Below are 21928 nucleotides of genomic sequence, written 5' to 3' on the forward strand. Positions count from 1 at the left end.
GTCTTGCCCATTCACCCTTTGAATTGCACACATACACAATCAATGTCTTGATTGTCTCAAGGCTTAAAAAGCCTTCTTTAACCTGTCTACTCCCCTTCATCTACACTGATTGAAGTGGATTTAACAAGTGACATCAGTAAGGGATCACAGCATTCACCTGGGTCCTGTGTGGCTCAGTCGGTAGAGCATGGCGCTTGCAACGCTAAGCGTCGTGGGTTCGATTCCCGCTGGGACCACCCATATGTAAAAAAGTAGTGGCCCCAGCCGACTTGTAAGTCGCTTTGGACAAAAGCGTCTGCTAAATGGGATATATTATTATTATTATTATTACCTGAATTCACCTGGTCAGTCTATGTTATGGAAAGAGCATGTGTTCATAATGTTTTGTACACTCAGTGTATATTTCCTTTATAAAAAATATAGGAAAAAAATATGTTGATATTTTTTTATTTGTTTTGCTTCCTTTTGGGCCCCCCATGGGCCAGGGCACCGGGGCTCCAGCCCCGTTAAACCATTAGCAGAGGGGGGAGGGGGCTGTGACAACCATTTTGGACCCCCTTGTGGGCCCCCTAAATGTGGAGTATGAAATCATTTTTACATAACTAATGTTTTGCTATTGTTATTTTTTTTACATCCGTTATTAGACAGAAAATACAAAAAGTTGTTTAAGGATTATGAACATGGTCTTTTGCCTGCTAATGCCTGCAATGCAGTGAAGAAAACGATATGACAACAATAACGTCTAATGTAACTGGCCCCTCTAACAGTACAACTGGCCCCAGCTTGGCCCCCCCGGTTGAAATCATCTAGAACCGCCACTGCGTTAAACGTCTGGATTAATCCGGCCCTGGATGTAGTATTTCATTATGTATTTTGTTTTCTTAGGGAAATGAGCACAATGGGTAGGATTTAAACCTTCCTTGTCTCTGATCTCCACTCCAGTCCATTTGGTGTCGGTAATGCACCTTAACGTTGGTTGCTAACTCCCATAGAAAATGCACAGAAGAAGAAAAATAAATAAATGCACACGTAAACATTACAGTCCCTATTTGCTTTTTAAAAATTATTTTTTGCCTGTTTTGCATGTTATTTTGGCATTAATACATGTCACATATCAGTTTGCAAACAATGTTAAAAAGATTATTGAGTTAATAAAGCCACATACAAACATGGTCTCTTTTTTTGCTTTCTTGAGTAAGGGAGTTCCAAAATGCAGGTGTTTCAACCTAGCTCAGTGCTTTCTGTGGTGGTGGTGGGGCAGCCAGCGGAAAATAAGGAACGCAGGGGTTGGTAATGTTCTCTAATTGCGCAGTGATTGGCTCAGTGTTTTGTCACTCATGGGGACACTATGTTGCCGCAAAATCTACGGGGAGAGATTAAAAATTCAAGCCCCTTGGGTGCTGCCATAGATTTACATTAGAAGTGCCCATTCAAGAAGGCTCAAGGTCATTGGCCACAGATATATCCACTGTAGCAAGCAGTCATCATCATGAATCAAATCAACAATCTACTGGCAAATCCTTTTCAATCCTTGTCATATGAAGAGAAATTATGAAGAGAAATTATAGATAAATCATATCGGTGCTCATCGGCCATTGGACATAAACATTACACAACAAGTGTTAAATTGCAAATTCAGCAGTGAATGGTTTGCAAAGCAACCACTAGCCTGCTATTCAATGGAGTCGTTGTATGGTCCAAATCTGGGTTTAAGGGTCTCTTTTCCAAGCTTAAAAGGATAAACATTCAACATTGGCCATGCTGTCCAGCATGACTTCTGCCGCGTTCAAAACAACTGGAAACTCGGAACTGGGAAATCTCAGACTTCATTGAGTTCAAGACAACTGGAAAGTCGTAGAAAATGAGCTCAGACTGGGAAAATACATTTTGAACGGTCATCCAACTCTGAATTCCAAGTAAGGAACTCGGGCCTCTTTCTAGAGCTCCGACCTGAAGATCACTGACGTCAACCTTGTTTTTTTCAGAGTTCCCAGATTTCTGGAAGGCACCATAAATTCAGAGAATGCCAGACTTTGATGACAATGTCTGATGACAAAATTTGCCCAAGAAGGACCGCCGCACCACCTTCCATTTCAAGTGAGCACAGCACAAGTTGAGTCCAAAAATTTATTGTAGGCTGCTACATAAATTATGTAATATGCCAGGGAGATATGTATAGTGCAGTTAAGAAAGTAATACTAAGTGTATGTTGAGCAGTAAGCGGTTAGCTGTTGGTGGTGCACATGTAGCCTATAGCCTGTTTTAGAGAAATGTCATCATTGAATATTGTAAGAGCTTTAATTTTCTACTTATATGCCCCCTTTATTTATCCTACGATACTGACTTATCCTACTAGTCTTCATTGTCCTAGCTCGCTCATTAACATCTTCAACAAAATTACGGATTGCCCTCGTCATCACCTTATGCCATAGTTTGTACATCTCAACTGTAAGTAGAAACCACATTTGAAACTTCTTATGGCTGGGGGCAGTATTGAGAAGCTTGGATGAATAAGGTGCCCAGAGGTGCCCAGAGTGAACTGCCTGCTACTCAGTACCAGTTGCTGATATCTGCATATTATTAGTAGATTTGGATAGAAAACACTCTGAAGTTTCTAAAACTGTTGGAATGACGTCTGTGAGAACACATATGGCATGCAAAAACCTGAGAAAAAAATCCAGTCAGGAAGTGGGAAATCTGAGGTTTGTCATTTTTCAACTCATTCCCTATTGAATATACAGTGGGATATTGGTCATATGTTGCAATTGCCAAGGCTTCCACTAGATGTCAACAGTCTTTAGAACCTTGTGTGATGTTTCTACTGTGAAGTGGTGGCTCATAAGGGCTGTTTGAGTGAGTGGTCTGGCAGAGTGCCATGAGCTTGTGACGCTCGTTCACGTGAGAGCGAGCTCTTTTCCATTGCATTTCTACAGACAAAGGAATTCTCCGGTTGGAACATTATTGAAGATTAATGTTAAAAACATCCTAAAGATTGATTCTATACTTTGTTTGACATGTTTCTACGGACTGTAAAGAATTTTTTGACTTTTCGTCTGCTCGTGCGTCATGAATTTGGATTACTGGGCTGAACGCGCTAACAACAGAGATGAGATTCCATGAGATTCTCATCACAAAATTGTTCAAGTTCAACTGAAATCATACCTTGAAGGCAGAACTCAGTGTGTCAGAGTGAGCAATGAGCTGTCGCCCACTCTTAGCTATGATGTGGGCGTGCCCCAAGGATCAATACTGGGGCCCCTCCTGTTCAGCCTGTACATTAATGATCTGCCTTCTGTCTGTACTGGGTCTGAAATTCAAATGTATGCAGATGATACAGTGATATATGTGCATGCATAGAGTAAACAACAAGCTGCACAAGACCTCACTACTGTAATGGTCCAGGTTACAAAGTGGCTCAGTGACTCGTGTTTGCATCTCAATGTGAAAAAAACTGTTTGCATGTTCTTCACAAAGAGGGCAACAGATGCTACTAAACCAGATGTCTATGTGTCAGGGGAGAAGCTCCAGGTGGTATCTGATTTGAAGTACCTTGGCATCATACTTGATTCCAACCTCTCTTTTAAAAAGCATGTGAAAAAGGTCATTCAGATAACCAAATTCAACCTAGCTAATTTCGATTTATACGAAATTGTTTGACAACAGAGGTAGCAAAACTGTACTTCAAATCTATGATACTCCCCCACTTAACATACTGCTTGACTAGTTGGGCCCAAGCTTGCTGTACAACATTAAAACCTATTCAGTCTGTCTACAAACAGGCTCTCAAAGTGCTTGATAAGAAGCTCAATAGCCATCATCACTGTTACATCCTCAGAAAGCATGAGCTCCTGAGTTGGGAAAATCTTGTGCAATACACCGATGCATGTCTTGTATTCAAGATCCTAAATGGCATGGCTCCCCCTCCACTCAGTATTTTTGTTAAACAGAAAACCCAAACATATGGTAGCAGATCCACAAGGTCTGCCATGAGAGGTGACTGTATAGGAAAAGCACCTTTAGTAAATCCGCTTTCTCTGTGAGAGCTTCTCATGTCTGGAATACACTACCACCAGAGACACATAACTGCACCACCTATCCCACTTTCGCAAAATGTATGAATACATGGCTAAAGGTCAATCAGATTTGTGATCATAATCCCTAGCTGTGTATTACCACTTTCCATGTTTGTTTTCTGTAGCTTGTGAGGTGAGGAAACACTGTTGCTTTTATGAATGTTGTCTTTCTGCTTTTTGTTCTATGTTGCTCTGTCTGTATGCTACGTCTTGCTTGTCCTATGTTGCTCTGCCTGTATGCTATGTCTTGCTTGTCCTATGTTGCTCTGCGTGTGCTCACTGCTCAATGATTGTCTTTATTTTAATTGTTTTTAATAACCTGCCCAGGGACTGCGGTTGAAAATTAGCCGGCTGGCTAAAACCGGCACTTTTTTCTGAAACGTTCATTAATGTGCACTGTCCCTGTAAAAATAAAATAAACTCAATAAACTCAACAAGGAGGTATTTGGACATAAAGATGAACTTTATCGAACAAATCAAACATTTATTGTGGAACTGGGATTCCTGGGAGTGCATTCTGATGAAGATAATCAAAGATAAGTGAATATTTATAATGCTATTTCTGACTTCTGTTGACTACACAACATGGCGGATACCTGTTTGGGTTGTTTTGGTCTCTGAGCGCCATACTCAGATTATTGCATGGTGTGCTTTTTCCGTAAAGTTTTTTTGAAATCTGACACAGCGGTTGCATGAAGGAGAAGTGTATCTAAAGTTCCATGTAAAAAACTTGTATTTTTATCAACATTTATGATGAGTATTTCTGTAAATTGATGTGGCTCTCTAAAAAATCACCGGATGTTTTAGGAACTACTGAACATAACGCGCCAATGTATACTGAGATTTATTTATATAAATATGAACTTTATCGAACAAAACATACACGTATTGTGTAACATGAAGTCCTATGAGTGTCATCTGATGAAGATCATCAAAGGTTAGTGATTCAGTCTATCTCTATTTCTGATTTTTGTGACTCCTCTCTTTGGCTGGAAAAATAGCTGTGTTTTTCTGTGACTTGGCTCTGACCTAACAATCATTTGTGGTGCTTTCGCCGTAAAGCCTATTTGAAATCGGACACTGTGGTGGGATTAACAAGAAGGGTATTTTTAAAATGGTGTGAAATACTTGTATGTTTGAGGAATTTTAATTATGAGAATTCTGATTGTTTGAATTTGGCGCCCTGCACTTTCACTGGCTGTTGTCATATCGATCCCGTTAGCGGGATCTCAGCCCAAAGAGGTTTAAGCAAGTCAGCCATATCAGCTTCGTTTTTTTAAAGCATGTAAATGAGGCAGGAAATGAGGCTGAATTAACTGTTTCGCTGCCAGACAAGGCTCTGCTGATAGCCAGATGTAGCAGTAGTAAGGATTCACTCCATAGTGCGAGAGACTTTGCTGATATGCAACTAAAACATTTTTTTTTAGTTTGTCCCTCCAAGATTTACATGCTAAAATCAACACTGCATTTGTTTATTGGACAAAATGCTCACTTTAAATCAATGTATTATTATCATGAATCATCAATCTTCATATTACTTTGGCTTTGGACTTCCAACAACATGCAGGAGCCGGGAGGAAATAGCGTACAATAGCCCGGCTCCCTAAAAGACAACATATGTTTGACCCAAAATGTGGTCTAGGGTGCCTAATGGATGGTGTGGCACAATTGCGGTGCCTCTGGAGACATGCAGAAGCCAAATTGAGCTCCATACCACATTCCCGTGCACCTCTCCAATTGTTTAACAATGTGGAGGGCTCTGTATAACTCTGCATTGACATGATTGGTTGATGGTAGGTGAGGGTGGAAGTCCTGTATAAATGCAAACTCACTTTTTTCACAACAGCTCCACGAAGAGCAAGAAGTATGAAACACACCACTACAAATTTGAATCTGACCGAGACCACCCTTTTTGAGCAAACCGCTGTGCGTTTAGTGAGCTCCTGAGTGTGGATAGAATGTTCACATTAGTCCAAACTGAACTAAGGGGGTAAAAGCACCAGTTTGGAAAAATCGCACCAAACCATTTCATTGTGAAAGCTCCCTTATAAGTAGTTTTCACAAAATGTTTGTCCAAACTCTGAATCAAAAATGCTCCTTCAAAATAACATGCAGTGGGAGAACGTTTATTTTGATTGGCGATTTTCTGATTTTATCTGAGTGCCATTAGGTGATAAGGGAATTATATGCTTAATGGTAATGATTAAAGTATTCCACCCTGAAACCATATAATTGTATGAAATTCATTAGAATCATAAAACTATAATCTGATGATGTGTGTAGTTTTAGTCAGAATTAGAACAAGGACCTTTTGTTCCTTTTTAGTATGTAAGCAGGGTGCAAGTGTGAAACAAATGATAAGAGGAGCTATCGACAGACAAGTTGTACTAGTGTGTTCCTTAAAGGACATTCTGTCTCCACCTGTGGAGTGGAGAACCTGTTAGGCTTGCAGAAGATTATGAAATATGTTGCAGATTAAAGAAACAATGTATAGTGTAGTGGAAAAACAGAATGTCTGAGCAAGACGTAGCTTAAGATGTGATCTTGTTTGTGTATGTCATAAAGACTGGGTTTGCATTTATGATTTTAGAGTGCTCTTGTGAATAAACATTCTGACTATTGTAAGCTGGGACTCTTGTCTGTTTCATTCAACCAGAATCTTACAAACTCTGGGTAGCAGACTGAGTAGTTTAATTGAAGTTCAATTTAAGAACATTGAGAACAAAATTCTCGTAAAAGTAGGTAGCTTGATTTCAGATGTGTCCATGTAAACAGGATAATCTTGCAAAACATGTAAACGTTTTAATCAAAATATTATATACATTTGACTACCCACAATATTTGCATTGTGTGCATGTAACCATTCTCCTGACGCTCTCCTCCAACATTTATCAGTTTCTGGGTCACAGAAGATAGGGGACTTTTGCCGTAATGAAAATCTCCCCACGTGTTCAGTGTTTGTGATGGCATGTGGCGGCCTAAGTTCCTTCTCTTTTCCATGTTGTGCATTCCTGAGTACACTCTAAAAAAATTAGGGGTTCAACAAGGGTTTATCTAAGATCCTCAAAGTTCTTCGAAGAACCTTAGGGTTATTGGCACTGAAAATGGCCCTTTCAAGATCCACTCAGGAGGTGGGGTTCATCAAGGAATGGTGTGGGTTCTCGCAGAAACCTAACTGCTCAACTGAAACATTTGGATTTGAATTTGAAAGGACAGCAGGTGCAGGCACTTAACTGAAAAATGGTAAGATCTCCTCAATTTAAGGTAAGGTTTGTCCCTTGTATGATCTAAATTTATATTGTTTTGCGATGATACCATCTATCTTTTCATATTTGTGAAAATCTTTATAAAACAGAAAATGGACACAATTTAATGGATATCAATCAACAAAGAGGTAAGAATATGTAGGCTATAAGAATATGTTGAAAGCTAGCTGTATTGGGTGCAGATGACTGTGGATGCAGATGACTTCAGATGTACCACTGGATCACTCCTCCCGTATTTCTCCTGTCTTATCTGGTGTCCTGTGTGAATTTAAGTATGCTCTCTCTAATTCTCTCTCTCTCTCTTTCTCTCAGGGGTCCTGAGCCCGAAGGACCATGCCTCAGGACTACCTGGCCTGATGACTCCTTGCTGTCCCCAGTCCACCTGGTCGTGCTGCTGCTCCAGTTTCAACTGTTCTGTCTGCGGCTATAGAACCCTGACCTGTTCACCGGACATGCTACCTTGTCCCAGACCTGCTGTTTTCAACTCTCTAGAGACAGCAGGTGCAGTAGAAATACTCTGAATGATCGGCTGTGAAAAGCCAACAGACATTTACTCCTGAAGGTGCTGACCTGTTGCGCCCTCTACAACCACTGTGATTATTATTATCTGACCCTGCTGGTCATCTTTGAACATTTGAACATCTTGGCCTCTTCCAGCACAGCCAGAAGAGGACTGGCCACCCCTCATAGCCTGGTTCCTCTCTAGGTTTCTTCCTAGGTTCTGTTTTTTCTAGGGAGTTTTTCCTATCCACCGTGCTTCTACACCTGCATTGCTTGCTGTTTGGGGTTTTAGGCTGGGTTTCTGTACAGAACTTTGTGACATCGGCTGATGTAAGAAGGGCTTTATAAATACATTTGATTGATCACTTAAATAACCGAACTGACCTCAAAAACACTAATCACTCAGCACTAATAACTAAACACATGCCAGGCTGGGAGTAGCACAGGGTCAAGGGCACATTAGTAGGTGGCACCTGAGATATTGATGCCAACTACTCTGGCATACTTTGGGTAGCTAAAGTTGCTGTGTCCCATTCAGTTGTAAAGTAATCATCTGCCATAGCCTGTGTCTGCATATCACTACTCAGTCATGGTATAGAATTTTAAGAACCATGGGAAAGAAATGGCAGCTGGGTTGATAATATATCAGGCATATACAGTATATTGACAGGTTTGACACTCACACAAACTCGGACTACTGACAAGAGCCCTGCTTACATTGTGTCCTTTAAACAAATTTAGCTCATAACCTTTCAGAGCCAAGGATGCACTGTAGGTCGACCAAGTATATGCAACTCAATCCCACATCTCGTGACATTTCTGCGCACGCACCCCCATCATTACGCAAAAACATACGTCAACAGTTTTAGTGTGTGACGGATATCTCATTTGACCAATGAAAACTCTTACTTATTAACTATTGTCCAATTATAGTGCCCGTTTTCAGAAGGCGCGTCCCCGAGAGAGGCTGGCAATTCTGGTGACGTAGCTTTCATGCCTTGCAGCTGAGAAGCGGAGAAGAGATCGTCGCAGTGATTATGGCGAGAGGGAGCCGGGGACTGAGGAAAGCGGTAGAATGTATAAAACAATTGCCGGTTACAGCCAGCCGAGAAACACCTACAAGGAATGGATTGAGGTAACTGTTGTTCAAGTTTAATGTACAATTGTAAAACATGAACGTTTAAGCTTGCATTAGCATAGCTACACTTAGCTAGTAGTTATTCTCGATGCGTTCTAACTACTATAACTTGTTTGATTTTTCTCAGTTGCTTTGTCAATCCGGTCAATATGCCGGTAAAACCTTTTTCCTGTCTAGTTAGGTTAGCAGTCTGCTAAAGTTAGCTGTTAACTACCTAAGTTATCAGACTGTCGCTAAAAGTACATGTTTAGTTGGCTAACTGTTTTGTCAGCTAGGTAGGCCTGTTGGATTGCTTAACAAGCTAACGACAGCTAGGTAGGCTAGCTAACTAAAATGGTCACGACTCAATCATGTCTTTTCCCCACCTGAATGTGACCGACAGGTGTTCGTTCTTGAAGGCAGTGGAAGTTTACTACAGTTTGTACAAGTTGTAATGACTGTTATGGAATGTTGGCTTTTGAAAGAGTAGTTGGCTACTGTAGTGTGTTACTACCTCAGTTGTATCAGTCAATGGCTGTCTGGCTGAAATAGTTAACATGCCAAAGACATCTGTCAAGGCATTCATCCAGTTAGCAAACTGTAACTAAGTGACTGAAGTTATTAGAGAAGTCTGGACAACTTTTTCCATGTCTCCAACTACCTGTGTTACGCAATCAGTCTTTGCACATTTGTCTGGGTCTTAAAGGGTCACAGGGTTTCTTTGCTTGCTTGGCTCTCACTAACGTTAGCTGACTAAACTCAGATCTGGGGTGAAGGAAGTTTCTAATGAACTCCAACTGAGTTGAGCAGAGACCAGGCGTTGTGGAATTCAGCTCCAACTACATTGATTCGTCCAAGGTCAATACTTGAAAGTTATTAAACTTATTGTACCTATGTTTGTCCTCTGTAGTTTGCGGAAATCTGTATTTAAACAAACCATTAAAAAAAATGTATATCAAATACACCCCCCCCCCCCCCCCCCCCCAATGTTCTGAGTGTAGTTACTCTATAGTTCAATTGGGTGCCTAGCAAGATGCTTGTTTGGCTTGCACTGTTATTGTACCATAGGGCAGGCTACAATATACAGTGTAGGCTACATGTGATAGCAGAGTTTGTAAAACATGCCCCGTGATTGATACAAATCATCATGATATCATTCTGCCAGGTAGGCCTACTTTGCAGTCAAGCTTTAATTGGGAAGATTTTTTGTGGGAAAGCTTTTAGAAATTCATTAGATTGGCGCATGATGACCAAGGGTGAAAGTCAGTGGTGTGTTTTCATGGATGCTAAGAAATTTACCAAGGAAAAAATGCTATATGTATATTTTTTTTGTCTCTGTTTCACATGTTCAGCCACTTGAGGGAAATGTATCTCACTTGAGAAAGCGTTTGCACAAATTAAACAGCGCCCCTCTCAGTATGTGTAGGGTATCTATCTGATGCTGTCTGGTCAAAAAGAGTGACATTGTTGATGCCCGTAGCATTGAATGCCAAGGAAGCCAGCGAATATCTGGCCTCCCTTAATAAACATGAAAAAGAAATCTGCACACTGCTCTTGCTAGTATCACTGTTCTTTAAGCTTTACGTATCGGCTACTCCAGCCATAAATTCATACATTGTGCACCTGGCCTGAGAGGATGGAAGTTCAACATGTATCTAGATGTAGTATACTAATGTTAACTAGCTGGATTGGCGCATGTTGCCCATGAAAGGAAGTTAGGCTAGCAAGCAAGCATTTTAGCCAGGTAGCCAAGAACAACAAACTAAAAGCATTTACTGTATGAACGTCAGACTGTTTAGGCAACATGAAAGAGGATGGCATCAGCATTTCTCTACAAGTAGGGTGGGTCAATGTGTTTCTTCTACATTCGCGTGCACACAATCACTACCATGGACAGGAACATAATATTTGGCTTGCATTGATTGGACTAAATAATTTTTGCTATCTTTTAGTTGTCACTGTATTAGACTAAGCATAGGTGATTTAGATGTTGAAATGGTGCTGTAATAGTGGAGGCAGCTCCTGTTTTCTTTTTTCCTGTTTTCTGTTTCATTTTTTTTAATGAAACCAAACGTGTGGTAAAATAAATTGTCTTGGCCTTAGGCCTATAGATCTCTATCACGGTGCATTCGGAAAGTACTCAGACCCCTTGACTTTTCCCACATTTACAGCTTTATTCTAAAATGTAAAAAAAAAGGTTTACTCAATCTACGCACACTACCCCATAATGACAAAGCCAATCCACTTATCCTACCTCATTTGCACATGCTGTATATAGATTTTTCTACTGTATTATTGATTGTATGTTTGTTTATTCCATGTGTAACTCCGTGTCGAACTGCTTTGCTTTATCTTGGCCAGGTCGCAGTTGCAAATGAGAACTTGTTCTCAACTAGCTTACCTGGTTATATAAGTTAAGAGAAAAAATAAGGTTTTTATAAATTTAACTAAAACGATCACATTTACGTAAGTATTTAGACCCTTTGCTTAGTACTTTGTTGAAGCACCATTCATATTTCCCCCAATCCTGACTAGTCTCCCGGTCGTTGCGGCTGGAAAAACATCCCCCACCGCATGATGCTGCCACCACCATGCTTCACTGTAGGGATGGCGCCAGGTTTTCTCCAGATGTGACACATGGCATTCAGGACAAATAGTAAAATCTTGGTTTCATCGGACCAGAGAATCTTGTTTCTCATGGTTAGAGTCCTTTAGGTGCCTTTAGGGGAAACTCCAAGCGGGCTGTCATGTCCTTTTTACTGAGGTGTTTCCTTCTGGCCACTACCATAAAGGCCTGATTGGTGGAGTGCTGCAAAGATGGTAGTCCTTCTGGAAGGTTCTCCCATCTCCACAGTGGAGCTCTGGAGTGCTGTTGGTGACCATCAGGTTCTTAGTCACTTCTTTGACCGTGCAGTCAAAGGAAATGCTGGTTAACTACTTGATTTAAATGGGCCTGTTTTCAGCTGTTTTAGACTTATATTTTCAGTAAGCAAGACATTTTAAATAGTCAATCTTTTTAAGAATAGGATTCGTAGTAATGGTTAGAGTTCCCGCCTGTGGATCAGAATATTGCTGTTTTACCTATTTGACGTAAAGTCCCCTGTTTGGTGGACCTGCGCGGTTCTGGTATAAGTTCCGACCAACATTTTCAATTATAAATCAATCTGTGGATACCGTACTCCCCTTCTCGGCTTTTTTTTTTTTTTTGTGCTGATCAATAGTGCCAACTAACAACTCCAGCTAGCCACAATAGTGGAATTTGGAAGCACCTCTAAGTATATGAATTTGGTTGTTTTGTTAAGGTTTGAATCCTAAACAACCTGCCTACACATAGTTTGAAGTACAATACCAAACATAGCTACTGTAGTAGGTCATAGCTGTGTTTTGGGAAACCTTGGTAGAGCATGGGTGGAATAGGCATTGTGGTGCTCATGAATTTCCATCATTTTTTGGCTTCAGACATGCTTATTCTCACTTAAAACAGTTTTCGTTTTTAATAGGTTCATATAATCGAGTTAGGGTTAACTCTTACTTGGCTATGCACTTAACCTATGATGGGAATTCTACATTTAATCCCACCCACATGTGAAAATGTATATCCAAAAATGATACACATGTTATTTTTTTCCAAAACACAAATGGATTCACCAACGAATAAACAAGCCGTTTTCATGTTCCCGATAGCTCCATTTTAACTCGGGGAAAACAAACGGTCAAAACGTACACAGACTGAAAATTTTACCACAAATCTTGACATTATATTGTCTGTGACAGGCTAATTATCTTGACTGCTGTGACATGAACACACACGTTCTGTCAATTCTCCAGATCAACATTAATTCCTGGTGTGCAGTATCACACCAGCTCTTTATCACTTGACTGTCATTTTTTTTAAACATTTAAAAAAAAGAAATTAAACCTTTTTAACTAGGCAAGTCAGTTAAGAACAAATTCTTATTTTCAGTGACTGCCTAGGAACGGTGGGTTAACTTCCTGTTCAGGGGCAGAATGACAGATTTGTACCTTGTCAGCTCGGGGATTCGAAATTGCAACCTTTCGGTTACTAGTCCAACACTCTAACCACTAGGCTACCCTGCCACCCCAAAAAATCCTTTCCTGAATTAGCTGTTGCGTGATAATTATCCAACATAACCAATCAGCTAAACACCAAATGCGCATCAATTATTATGCATAATTATTGAAGAACCCTGGTAATGACAGTATCAATCTTTTTTTTGTGGGGGCGGGGGGTTGATAAGGTTACTCTGTTAGAAGCATTCAAATTAGCAATCCATGCATTACTTTGGATGCATATGCCCATAAATTATTTTCACACCGTAACATGAGATATTCCGAGCTCTCCATACAAAGTGTCCAATATCCACGCATGTTAGAGGATCAAGCTCAATATGTACACTGCTCAAAAAAATAAAGGGAACACTAAAATAACACATCCTAGATCTGAATGAATGAAATATTCTTATTAAATACTTTTCTTTACATAGTTGAATGTGCTGACAACAATCTCACACAAATTATCAATGGAAATCAAATGTATCAACCCATGGAGGTCTGGATTTGGAGTCACACTCAAAATTAAAGTGGAAAACCACACTACAGGCTGATCCAACTTTGATGTAATGTCCTTCAAACAAGTCAAACTGAGGCTCAGTAGTGTGTGTGGCCTCCACGTGCCTGTATGACCTCCCTACAACAGCTGGGCATGCTCCTGATGAGGTGGCGGATGGTCTCCTGAGGGATCTCCTCCCAGACCGTCTGTGGTGCAACGTGGCGTTGGTGGATGGAGCGAGACATGATGTGCTCAATTGGATTCAGGTCTGGGGAACGGGTGGGCCAGTCCATAGCATCAATGCCTTCCTCTTGCAGGAACTGCTGACACACTCCAGCCACATGAGGTCGAGCATTGTCTTGTTGTCTATTCCATTTGCACAACAGCATGTGAAATGTATTGTCAATTAGTGTTGCTTGCTAAGTGGACAGTTTGATTTCACAGAAGTGTGATTGACTTGGAGTTACAATGTGTTGTTTAAGTGTTCCCTTTATTTTTTTGAGCAGTGTATTTCATTTTCTTAGTATGTTATATAATGCAAAACAGCAGTGTCAGAAATGTAGTTTTGTCACAATTACATTTTTTCTACTTTAATACCCCTTTTTCTCCCCAATTTCTTGATATTCGATGGTAGTTAGTCTTTTCCCATTGCTGCAACTCCCGTACGGGCTCGGGAGAGGCGAAGGTCGAGAGCCATGCGTCCTCCGAATCAACACAGCCAAGCTGCACTGCTTTTTGACACACTACTCGCTTAACCCGGAAGCCAGCCGCACCAATGTGTCGGAGGAAACACCGTACAACTGGCAACCAGAGTCAGCGTGCATGTGCCCGGACCGCCACAAGGAGTTGCTAGAGCGCGATGGGAGAAGGACGTCCCAGACGACGCTGTGCCAATTGTGCACTGGCTCATGGGTCTCCCGGCTGTGACACAGCCTGGGATCAAACACGGGTATGTAGTGACATCTCTAACAGTGCCTTAGACCGCTGTGCCACTCTGGAGGCCTGTCACATGATTTTTGCCTTTTTTTTTTGCTAAAGGGTTTTGTCTTTTTGAAAGAGTTTAAACAACATTAGGTTTTGATTCAACTCGTGAATTATATTGAATGTATCAATGTTCCCCAGTTATGTCTTAATGTATCATGTGGAGAAAAAAAAGGCAAATGATTGACTTTGTAACAGCTCCAAACAGAAAATGCTCACTGGTACCATAGTTTATAGAAAGATCCATGTGTATTGGTGTCTCTGGAATGAAACCACTGTTTGAATAGTCCTAATTGTGCGTTGATAGGTTCCATGTTGCACACCAGCTCTGACAGAGATTCCCTCGGTCAAAGATTTTTCAACCACGTTAGTATGGAGTGAGCAAGCAGGCTTTGTGTGTCATTGGGGTAGTTGCAGGTGTGCTCACCAACCATAATTCGTTATTCTCACTCACTGACCCAGAACTGAGAATGTGACAGACCTGGAGTACCCGGTCTGTCTTTCTGTTTCAAGCCCCTTTCATTAGGCTTGTCACATAGCATGCTTTCTAATGTCAGCAATGTTGTGTTGGAAAAGTCCAAGGGCAAAGGATAGGGACTTGATGTTGTCATGAACAGAGTTTTCTAATTAAACAATGTGATGAAGCGCAAGACATGCTGCCAATTTCACTTGTCATAGCTACCCCATTGGAATGCCAGTTGTTGGAACTGCATGTGTAGGCTGCAGCTTCCCAGGCCAGAAGATTGCGTTCTAGTTTAACAATGCAGAATTCCTCATGCATTGCCACGCAATGTAGTGGTTGACTTTGCATTAGTGTGTACTATATATATATATATCTACATCCATCCATCCATCCATGGTTTCAGATCAACTGATATAGATATCTCTACATCCATCCATCCATCCATCCATGGTTTCAGATCAACTGACATGGAAGAGTAAAGATAGATAGATATAGATATCTAGATATAGATATCTAGATATAGATATCTAGATATAGATATCTAGATATAGATATCTAGATATAGATATCTAGATATAGATATCTAGATCTATATAGAGAGATATCTAGAGATAGAGAGAGATATATATATATATATAGATAGAGAGAGATATATATATATAGAGAGATATATATATATATATATATATAGATATCTATATCTATCTATATCTAGATATCTATATCTATCTAGATATCATATATATAATTACCGTTCCATGTCAGTTGATCTGAAACCCTGGAAGGTAGTTTGTTTTTGGAGAAGCATAGAGCTCACTCTGATATTTACTGTTTGGTGTATACGTCAACATGAGCTTGGAGACCTTTTGAGGTTCTAATAAACCATTGGCCACTTACATTATTGACCACTTGCATCGTACATTGATCTTGGCATTGATTCAGCTTTGATCTCACTTTTGAAAGAGCATCCTGCAGGCTCCGACACCCAGCAGCAGTAAAGGGAGCAGCGTAAAGTAGGGAATCCTGTACATGCGCAGAAGGTTCGGTCCTTCAGCTATCGGGAAGGGCGTCCAAAGAATTTGGACACTAACTGGCAAATTTCAATGTACAAATGGATGTGACGATTTGTGTGTGTGTGGCAAATAATAGGCCCTTGTGTTTTGCTCAGACTCACACTTCTCGCTCCTTGTTTTGGAACAGATATCTCTCCTCATGTAGGATCCTAATGACAAGGATGCCTCCCCTTCTGGGGACCAGGCCCAGAGTCATCGTGGCCCCCGCCCGCTCCTTCTTCAACCTGGCTGACGCCTTCAACAAGAGGAAGGAGTACTCTGAGAGACGCATCATGGGGTCAGTCACGGTGCCTCATTTGAAATCCGACCGGCCTGGGTTCAAATACTATTTTGAAGTCTTTCAAATCATTTGAGCATCTGCTCTAGCCTGACTGGAGTGCCAGGTGCTCATGGTTTGCACTTTTCTATTTGTTCCATTGCAACAGGCAAGTTTTTAATGAAGCACAAAGTATTTTAAATGATTTCAAATAGTATTTGAATCCTCCTAGAAATGTATAAATACTCTGGTTCCTCTATGTACGTCTGACCTGCTCCTGCCAATGACGATGTTGTGTATCCAGTGAAGGTCATAATCACTAGGAAATTGTACCTTATTAATAGCGACACTGTGTCCCGGACTTGTTGCCAGGCTGTTATGTAAATGCAAGGACAGCAGTGGTTGCAATGGTCTGACTCGCTGAGTTAGTCACCGGGCCAGTTAAGAAATGGGCACAGAGACTATTAGGTTATATGGGACTCTTTCAACCTCACCTTCTCCTTGACAATTGGTCTGTTGACTGGTCACAGCTTGAGGAATAATCAGCAGGTAACTTGTGTGTTAATAAGTATTTCCAGTCACTTACTGAGATGGGTATTCAAATTCCAGTTTTAATCAGAGGTGAATCTCAAACGTCCTTGAGGAGGAACCTCCGCTCTTCTCTGTGCCTCGCAGGAGATACGGAGGAAATACTTATAAGCTTCACCCATGAAATGAGATGTTGACCCGCGCCGCCTCTCTCTCAGGTACTCTATGTTGGAGATGTATGAAGTGGTAGCTGGGGTGGAGAACTACCTTCACTTCGTTCCCTGGTGTAAGAAGTCTGACGTGGTGTTCCGGCGCTCGGGGTTCTGCAAGGCCAAACTCACCGTTGGCTTCCCCCCCGTAGTGGAGAACTACACCTCGCTGGTCACCACAGTGCGCCCCCACCTGGTCAAGGTAAGGCACTGTAGCAGCCGCTGCTATCTCCCACCACTACTGTATCTGCAGTGAAGATACCCGGCTAATATCAGATGAGCAGCTGTGATATAGATGGACACTGGGTGTGCTGCAGCTTGTCTTAGTTGTGGTTGTGTATGAAGTGTTTCAACATCTCCGGAACCACACAAATATTATATAGCAGTCCCATGAGATTCTTGGTATGCCTGTAATAAAGACAACCTGGAACTCAGCCACTGTGGTTATATCATCAGCGTCAGTCTGACTGGCTGTTTTGACCCCCAGGCTGCCTGTTCAGACGGTAAGCTCTTCAACCACCTGGAGACCGTGTGGCGCTTCAGCCCTGGCCTCCCTGGCTATCCTCGCACCTGCACTGTCGACTTCTCTGTAAGTACAGCAACACACTGTTAGTGTGTCCGTGTATGCGTCTGTCTGCCAACAAGGTAGCTCGCTTGCCATGTATCTCTCTAAGACAGACACAAAATGTGCCAGTTTGTCTGTGATGAGCTACCTATGCAAGAAAGGCATTTCACTGTACTTGTGCACGTGACATGAATAACTAAACAATATCTCTGGCACATTTTCAGTATTATCTCATTACTTTTTCATCTGAACTCTCTCTCCAGATCTCATTTGAGTTCCGCTCTCTTCTGCACTCCCAGCTGGCCACAGTGTTCTTTGACGAGGTGGTGAAGCAGAACGTGTCTGCGTTTGAGAGGCGGGCCGGGAAACTGTACGGAGCGCAGACCATGATCCCCCAAGAGCTCATGTTTCACGAGGTCCACCACACGTAGCGCGCCCAGATGGAGCTTCTCTTTACACACACGCGCACAGCCATGGCATGAAGAGGGAGGGGGATTAGAGAAGAAGTTATGTGCCTGAACACTGCAGTGCCTTATCATAACATAACCAATGATTTTTATTCCCAACGGCCTGCAGCTGGATTCTGTCTTGAACATTATCCCCTCCTTACCCCAAATAATCCCCCACTGTCCCCTACCCCCCTCTCAAACATACATCACTCCTCCTCCTATGCCACCATTGTCCCCTCCTGGTGCCCCTTCTCCCCAAAGAAACCATCAGCACCTCTGGCCAAGAGTAAGCACACCCCAGAGCTTTGTGCTGTCCCCATGGGGTGGGCCTAGGTCAGGACAGGGCTTATAATGCCCCTCTTACAATAACACTTCTGCTAAGGCTCAAATAAAAATCAGTTGATAGTACCTTACACACAGCCTTTTACTATCTTAGGGAGCTCATGGGAAAGGGTGTGGGGGTTCTCATGTCCTGATCAGTCCAAGATGTTGTGAAGGCCCATCCAAGCTATCTGGATTAGGTTTGTTACAATAACATATAACACAACATACAGTAACCTAATGCTAGGTCGTCATGTGGATAAGATGGTGTATCAAAGGATCAGGGTGTACGTTTAGAATTTTTGAAAATGGAAAAGCTGGTTTGTCACTGTCCTTGTGAATGAAGTGTGGGGACAGTGAGCACTTGAAGATGTTTCCTAAAAGAATGTAACACTGCACTGCAGGGGTGTGTTTATTATGCTGATTCTGTTGGAAAATGTTTTGTGAACTGAACAAAACTGGGAGGGACCAACCTGAATTTGTTCAACAGCTTCAAAACCGTTCTTTTTTGCAACTGTTTGGGCCAATGATTACACCCCAGATGTATACACACTGCCATGCCTACCTACATACAGTTGTTCCAAGAGGTGCTGTGTTACAATAATATCGCTGGGGGCATTTCTGCCCCCCCCCCCCCCCCCCATATTGCACCTTGCTCTCTAACCCCCATGGGAGCAATGTTTTATAGCAGAGTTTAGTTTTTAGAGTCAGCAATATCGTATTGCATTTGATTTTAAATACAGCAAATTTTTCGCCAGCAATATTTAAAAATGGGACCAGATGGGTTAGGCTGGGGACGGGGTCCTCCCCTATGTCCTAGTTGGCACCCTATTCCCTACGTTGTGCACTACTTTTGAACAGAACCCTGTGGGGCCTGGTCAAAAATAGAGCTCTATATAATGGGGAATAGGGTGCAGTTTTGGATGCATGCTATCACAGTGAGGCATCTTAACACCCTAGAACTTTTTCACCCAGTGTCCTTTTGACCTGGTCCTATTGGCATCTTTTATTGTATATCATTATGCATTGTACTCGTATAAAGATATTTATTAAGATTCATGTGAGAACACATGTACATATTGTTTTAAGACCACAGATGAGAAGAGTGCACATTGGACTTGCTGGCATAACAGAACTGATTTGTTTTGGGGATTGGATTGTATAGTGTAAATGGAGGTGTTTCAATGTGTCAAATGGGTGAAGATGTATCGACTGCATGGTTTATTAACTATTTTTATATAAAAAAAATTACTCTAGCCAAGTCTGGGTGTTTTTTTTGTGTGTGTGTTTTGGACTTCATTGTCTCGGTCCACAGGATTAAATCGGCTGCATTGTGGGTCCATTGTGATGGATGGCTGTTTTACAAATACTGTGAAGTTATTAATTATGTAAGGTGATTTGTAGTTGTCAGTCTTGATTCACCTGCAATGTCAAACAAGCCCATTCTTAGTCGACATCTTGTTGGTTTTGTGAGGTAACAATAGAATTGACATTTTATGGGAGTTATGACTCCTGCTGGACAAATACCCAATATGAACCAATTGTCCTAAACCAAGGGCAGAAGTCCTATAACAAAATACTATAGACAGGTGTAGTTTGAGTTACTGGACTAAAGCCAAATGGCCCTTGCCTTGAGCTAAGATACTATTACAATCCTAGTACATGTGTCAATTAGCCTTGTGGTTACAACGTTGGGCCAGTGAACGAAAGGTTGCCGGTTCTAGGTGACTAAATCTGTCTTCCCTAGAGGGGGCCAGAGGGCTGACCCTCTAAGAAAAATGCTCTCTCTTTAAAAAATACACTGCTCAAAAAAATAAAAATAACACTTAAACAACACAATGTAACTCCAAGTCAATCACACTTCTGTGAAATCAAACTGTCCACTTAGGAAGCAACACTGATTGACAAATGTCACATGCTGTTGTGCAAATGGAATAGACAACAGGTGGAAATGATAGGCAATTAGCAAGACACCCCCAATAAAGGAGTGGTTCTGCAGGTGGTGACCACAGACCACTTCTCAGTTCCTATGCTTCCTGGCTGATGTTTTGGTCACTTTTGAATGCTGGCGGTGCTTTCACTCTAGTGGTACCATGAGACGGAGTCTACAACCCACACAAGTGGCTCAGGTAGTGCAGCTCATCCAGGATGGCACATCAATGCGAGCTGTGGCAAGAAGGTTTGCTGTGTCTGTCAGCGTAGTGTCCAGAGCATGGAGGCGCTACCAGGAGACAAGCCAGTACATCAGGAGACGTGGAGGAGGCCGTAGGAGGGCAACAACCCAGCAGCAGGACCTCTGCCTTTGTGCAAGGAGGAGCAGGAGGGGCACTGCCAGAGCCCTGCAAAATTACCTCCAGCAGGCCACAAATGTGCATGTGTCTGCTCAAACGGTCAGAAACAGACTCCATGAGGGTGGTATGAGGGCCCGATGTCCACAGGTGAGTGTTGTGCTTACAGCCCAACACCGTGCAGGACGTTTATAATTTGCCAGAGAACACCAAGATTGGCAAATTCGCCACTGGCACCCTGTGCTCCTCACAGATGAAAGCAGGTTCACACTGAGCACATGTGACAGACGTGACAGTCTGGAGACGCCGTGGAGAACGTTCTGCTGCCTGCAACATCCTCCAGCATGACTGGTTTGGCGGTGGGTCAGTCATGGTGTGGGGTGGCATTTCTTTGGGGGGCCGCACAGCCCTCCATGTGCTCGCCAGAGGTAGCCTGATTGCCATTAGGTACCGAGAAGAGATCCTCAGACCCCTTGGGAGACCATATGCTGGTCCGGTTGGCCCTGAGTTCCTCCTAATGCAAGACAATGCTTGACTTCATGTGGCTGGAGTGTGTCAGCAGTTCCTGCAAGAGGAAGGCATTGATGCTATGGATTGGCCCGCCCCAGACCTGAATCCAATTGAGCACATCTGGGACATCATGTCTCGCTCCATCCACCAACGCCACGTTGCACCACAGACTTTCCAGGAGTTGGCGGATGCTTTAGTCCAGATCTGGGAGGAGATCCCTCAGGAGACCCCACCCGTCACCTCCTCAGGAGCATGCCCAGGCGTTGTAGGGAGGTCATACAGGCACGTGGAGGCCACACACACTACTGAGCCTAATTTTGACTTGTTTTAAGGACATTACATCAAAGTTGGATCAGCCTGTAGTGTGGTTTTCCACTTTAAGTTTGAGTGTGACTCCAAATCCAGACCTCCATGGGTTGATAAATTTGATTTCCATTGATAATTTTTGTGTGATTTTGTTGTGAGCATATTCAACTATGTAAAGAAAAAAGTATTTAATAAGAATATTTCATTCATTCAGATCTAGGATGTGTTATTTTAGTGTTCCCTTTATTTTTTTGAGCAGTGTATATACACAGAACAATTAATTATACCAACAAGGAGACAGATATTTAACCAGATGTATAGATTTTGGATGACGTTCTAATTTTCTCATGGATGAAATATCTCGGTACAGTTTTCTTTTTCCAAAACTACAATCTGTTACGAACAGGGTGGACTGTGTTTTGTCTACTTTACCATTTATCAACGTTTAAAAA

General features: G+C 42.0%; 1 protein-coding gene across 2 annotated transcripts; it reads left to right on the forward strand.

Moving 5' to 3' along the window:
• Positions 1-8830: 8830 nt before the first annotated feature.
• On the forward strand, positions 8831-19628 carry LOC135519343 (coenzyme Q-binding protein COQ10 homolog B, mitochondrial-like). 2 transcript variants are annotated; one of them, XM_064944522.1, is made up of 5 exons: positions 8831-8975; positions 16172-16321; positions 17047-17239; positions 17525-17626; positions 17866-19628. In XM_064944522.1, the coding sequence occupies exons 1-5, from the start codon at positions 8878-8880 to the stop codon at positions 18031-18033; spliced, it is 711 nt and encodes a 236-aa protein (XP_064800594.1). In that variant the 5' UTR covers positions 8831-8877; the 3' UTR covers positions 18034-19628. The 2 variants fall into 2 exon arrangements, with proteins under 2 accessions (XP_064800594.1, XP_064800595.1); XM_064944523.1 differs by having other exon boundaries at positions 17902-19628.
• The last annotated feature ends 2300 nt before the right edge of the window (positions 19629-21928 follow it).

This window comes from Oncorhynchus masou, chromosome 29, assembly GCF_036934945.1.
Source record: "Oncorhynchus masou masou isolate Uvic2021 chromosome 29, UVic_Omas_1.1, whole genome shotgun sequence".
NCBI lineage: Eukaryota > Metazoa > Chordata > Actinopteri > Salmoniformes > Salmonidae > Oncorhynchus > Oncorhynchus masou.

What these genes read in the sequence shown, in the direction of transcription:
- LOC135519343 (XM_064944522.1), top strand. Translation starts at nt 8,878, where the DNA reads ATGGCGAGAGGGAGCCGGGGACTGAGGAAAGCGGTAGAATGTATAAAA. An exon ending in CCTACAAGGAATGGATTGAG is followed by an intron (nt 8,976 to 16,171) that starts GTAACTGTTGTT and finishes GTTTTGGAACAG; the next exon opens with ATATCTCTCCTCATGTAGGA. An exon ending in TGCGCCCCCACCTGGTCAAG is followed by an intron (nt 17,240 to 17,524) that starts GTAAGGCACTGT and finishes TTTGACCCCCAG; the next exon opens with GCTGCCTGTTCAGACGGTAA.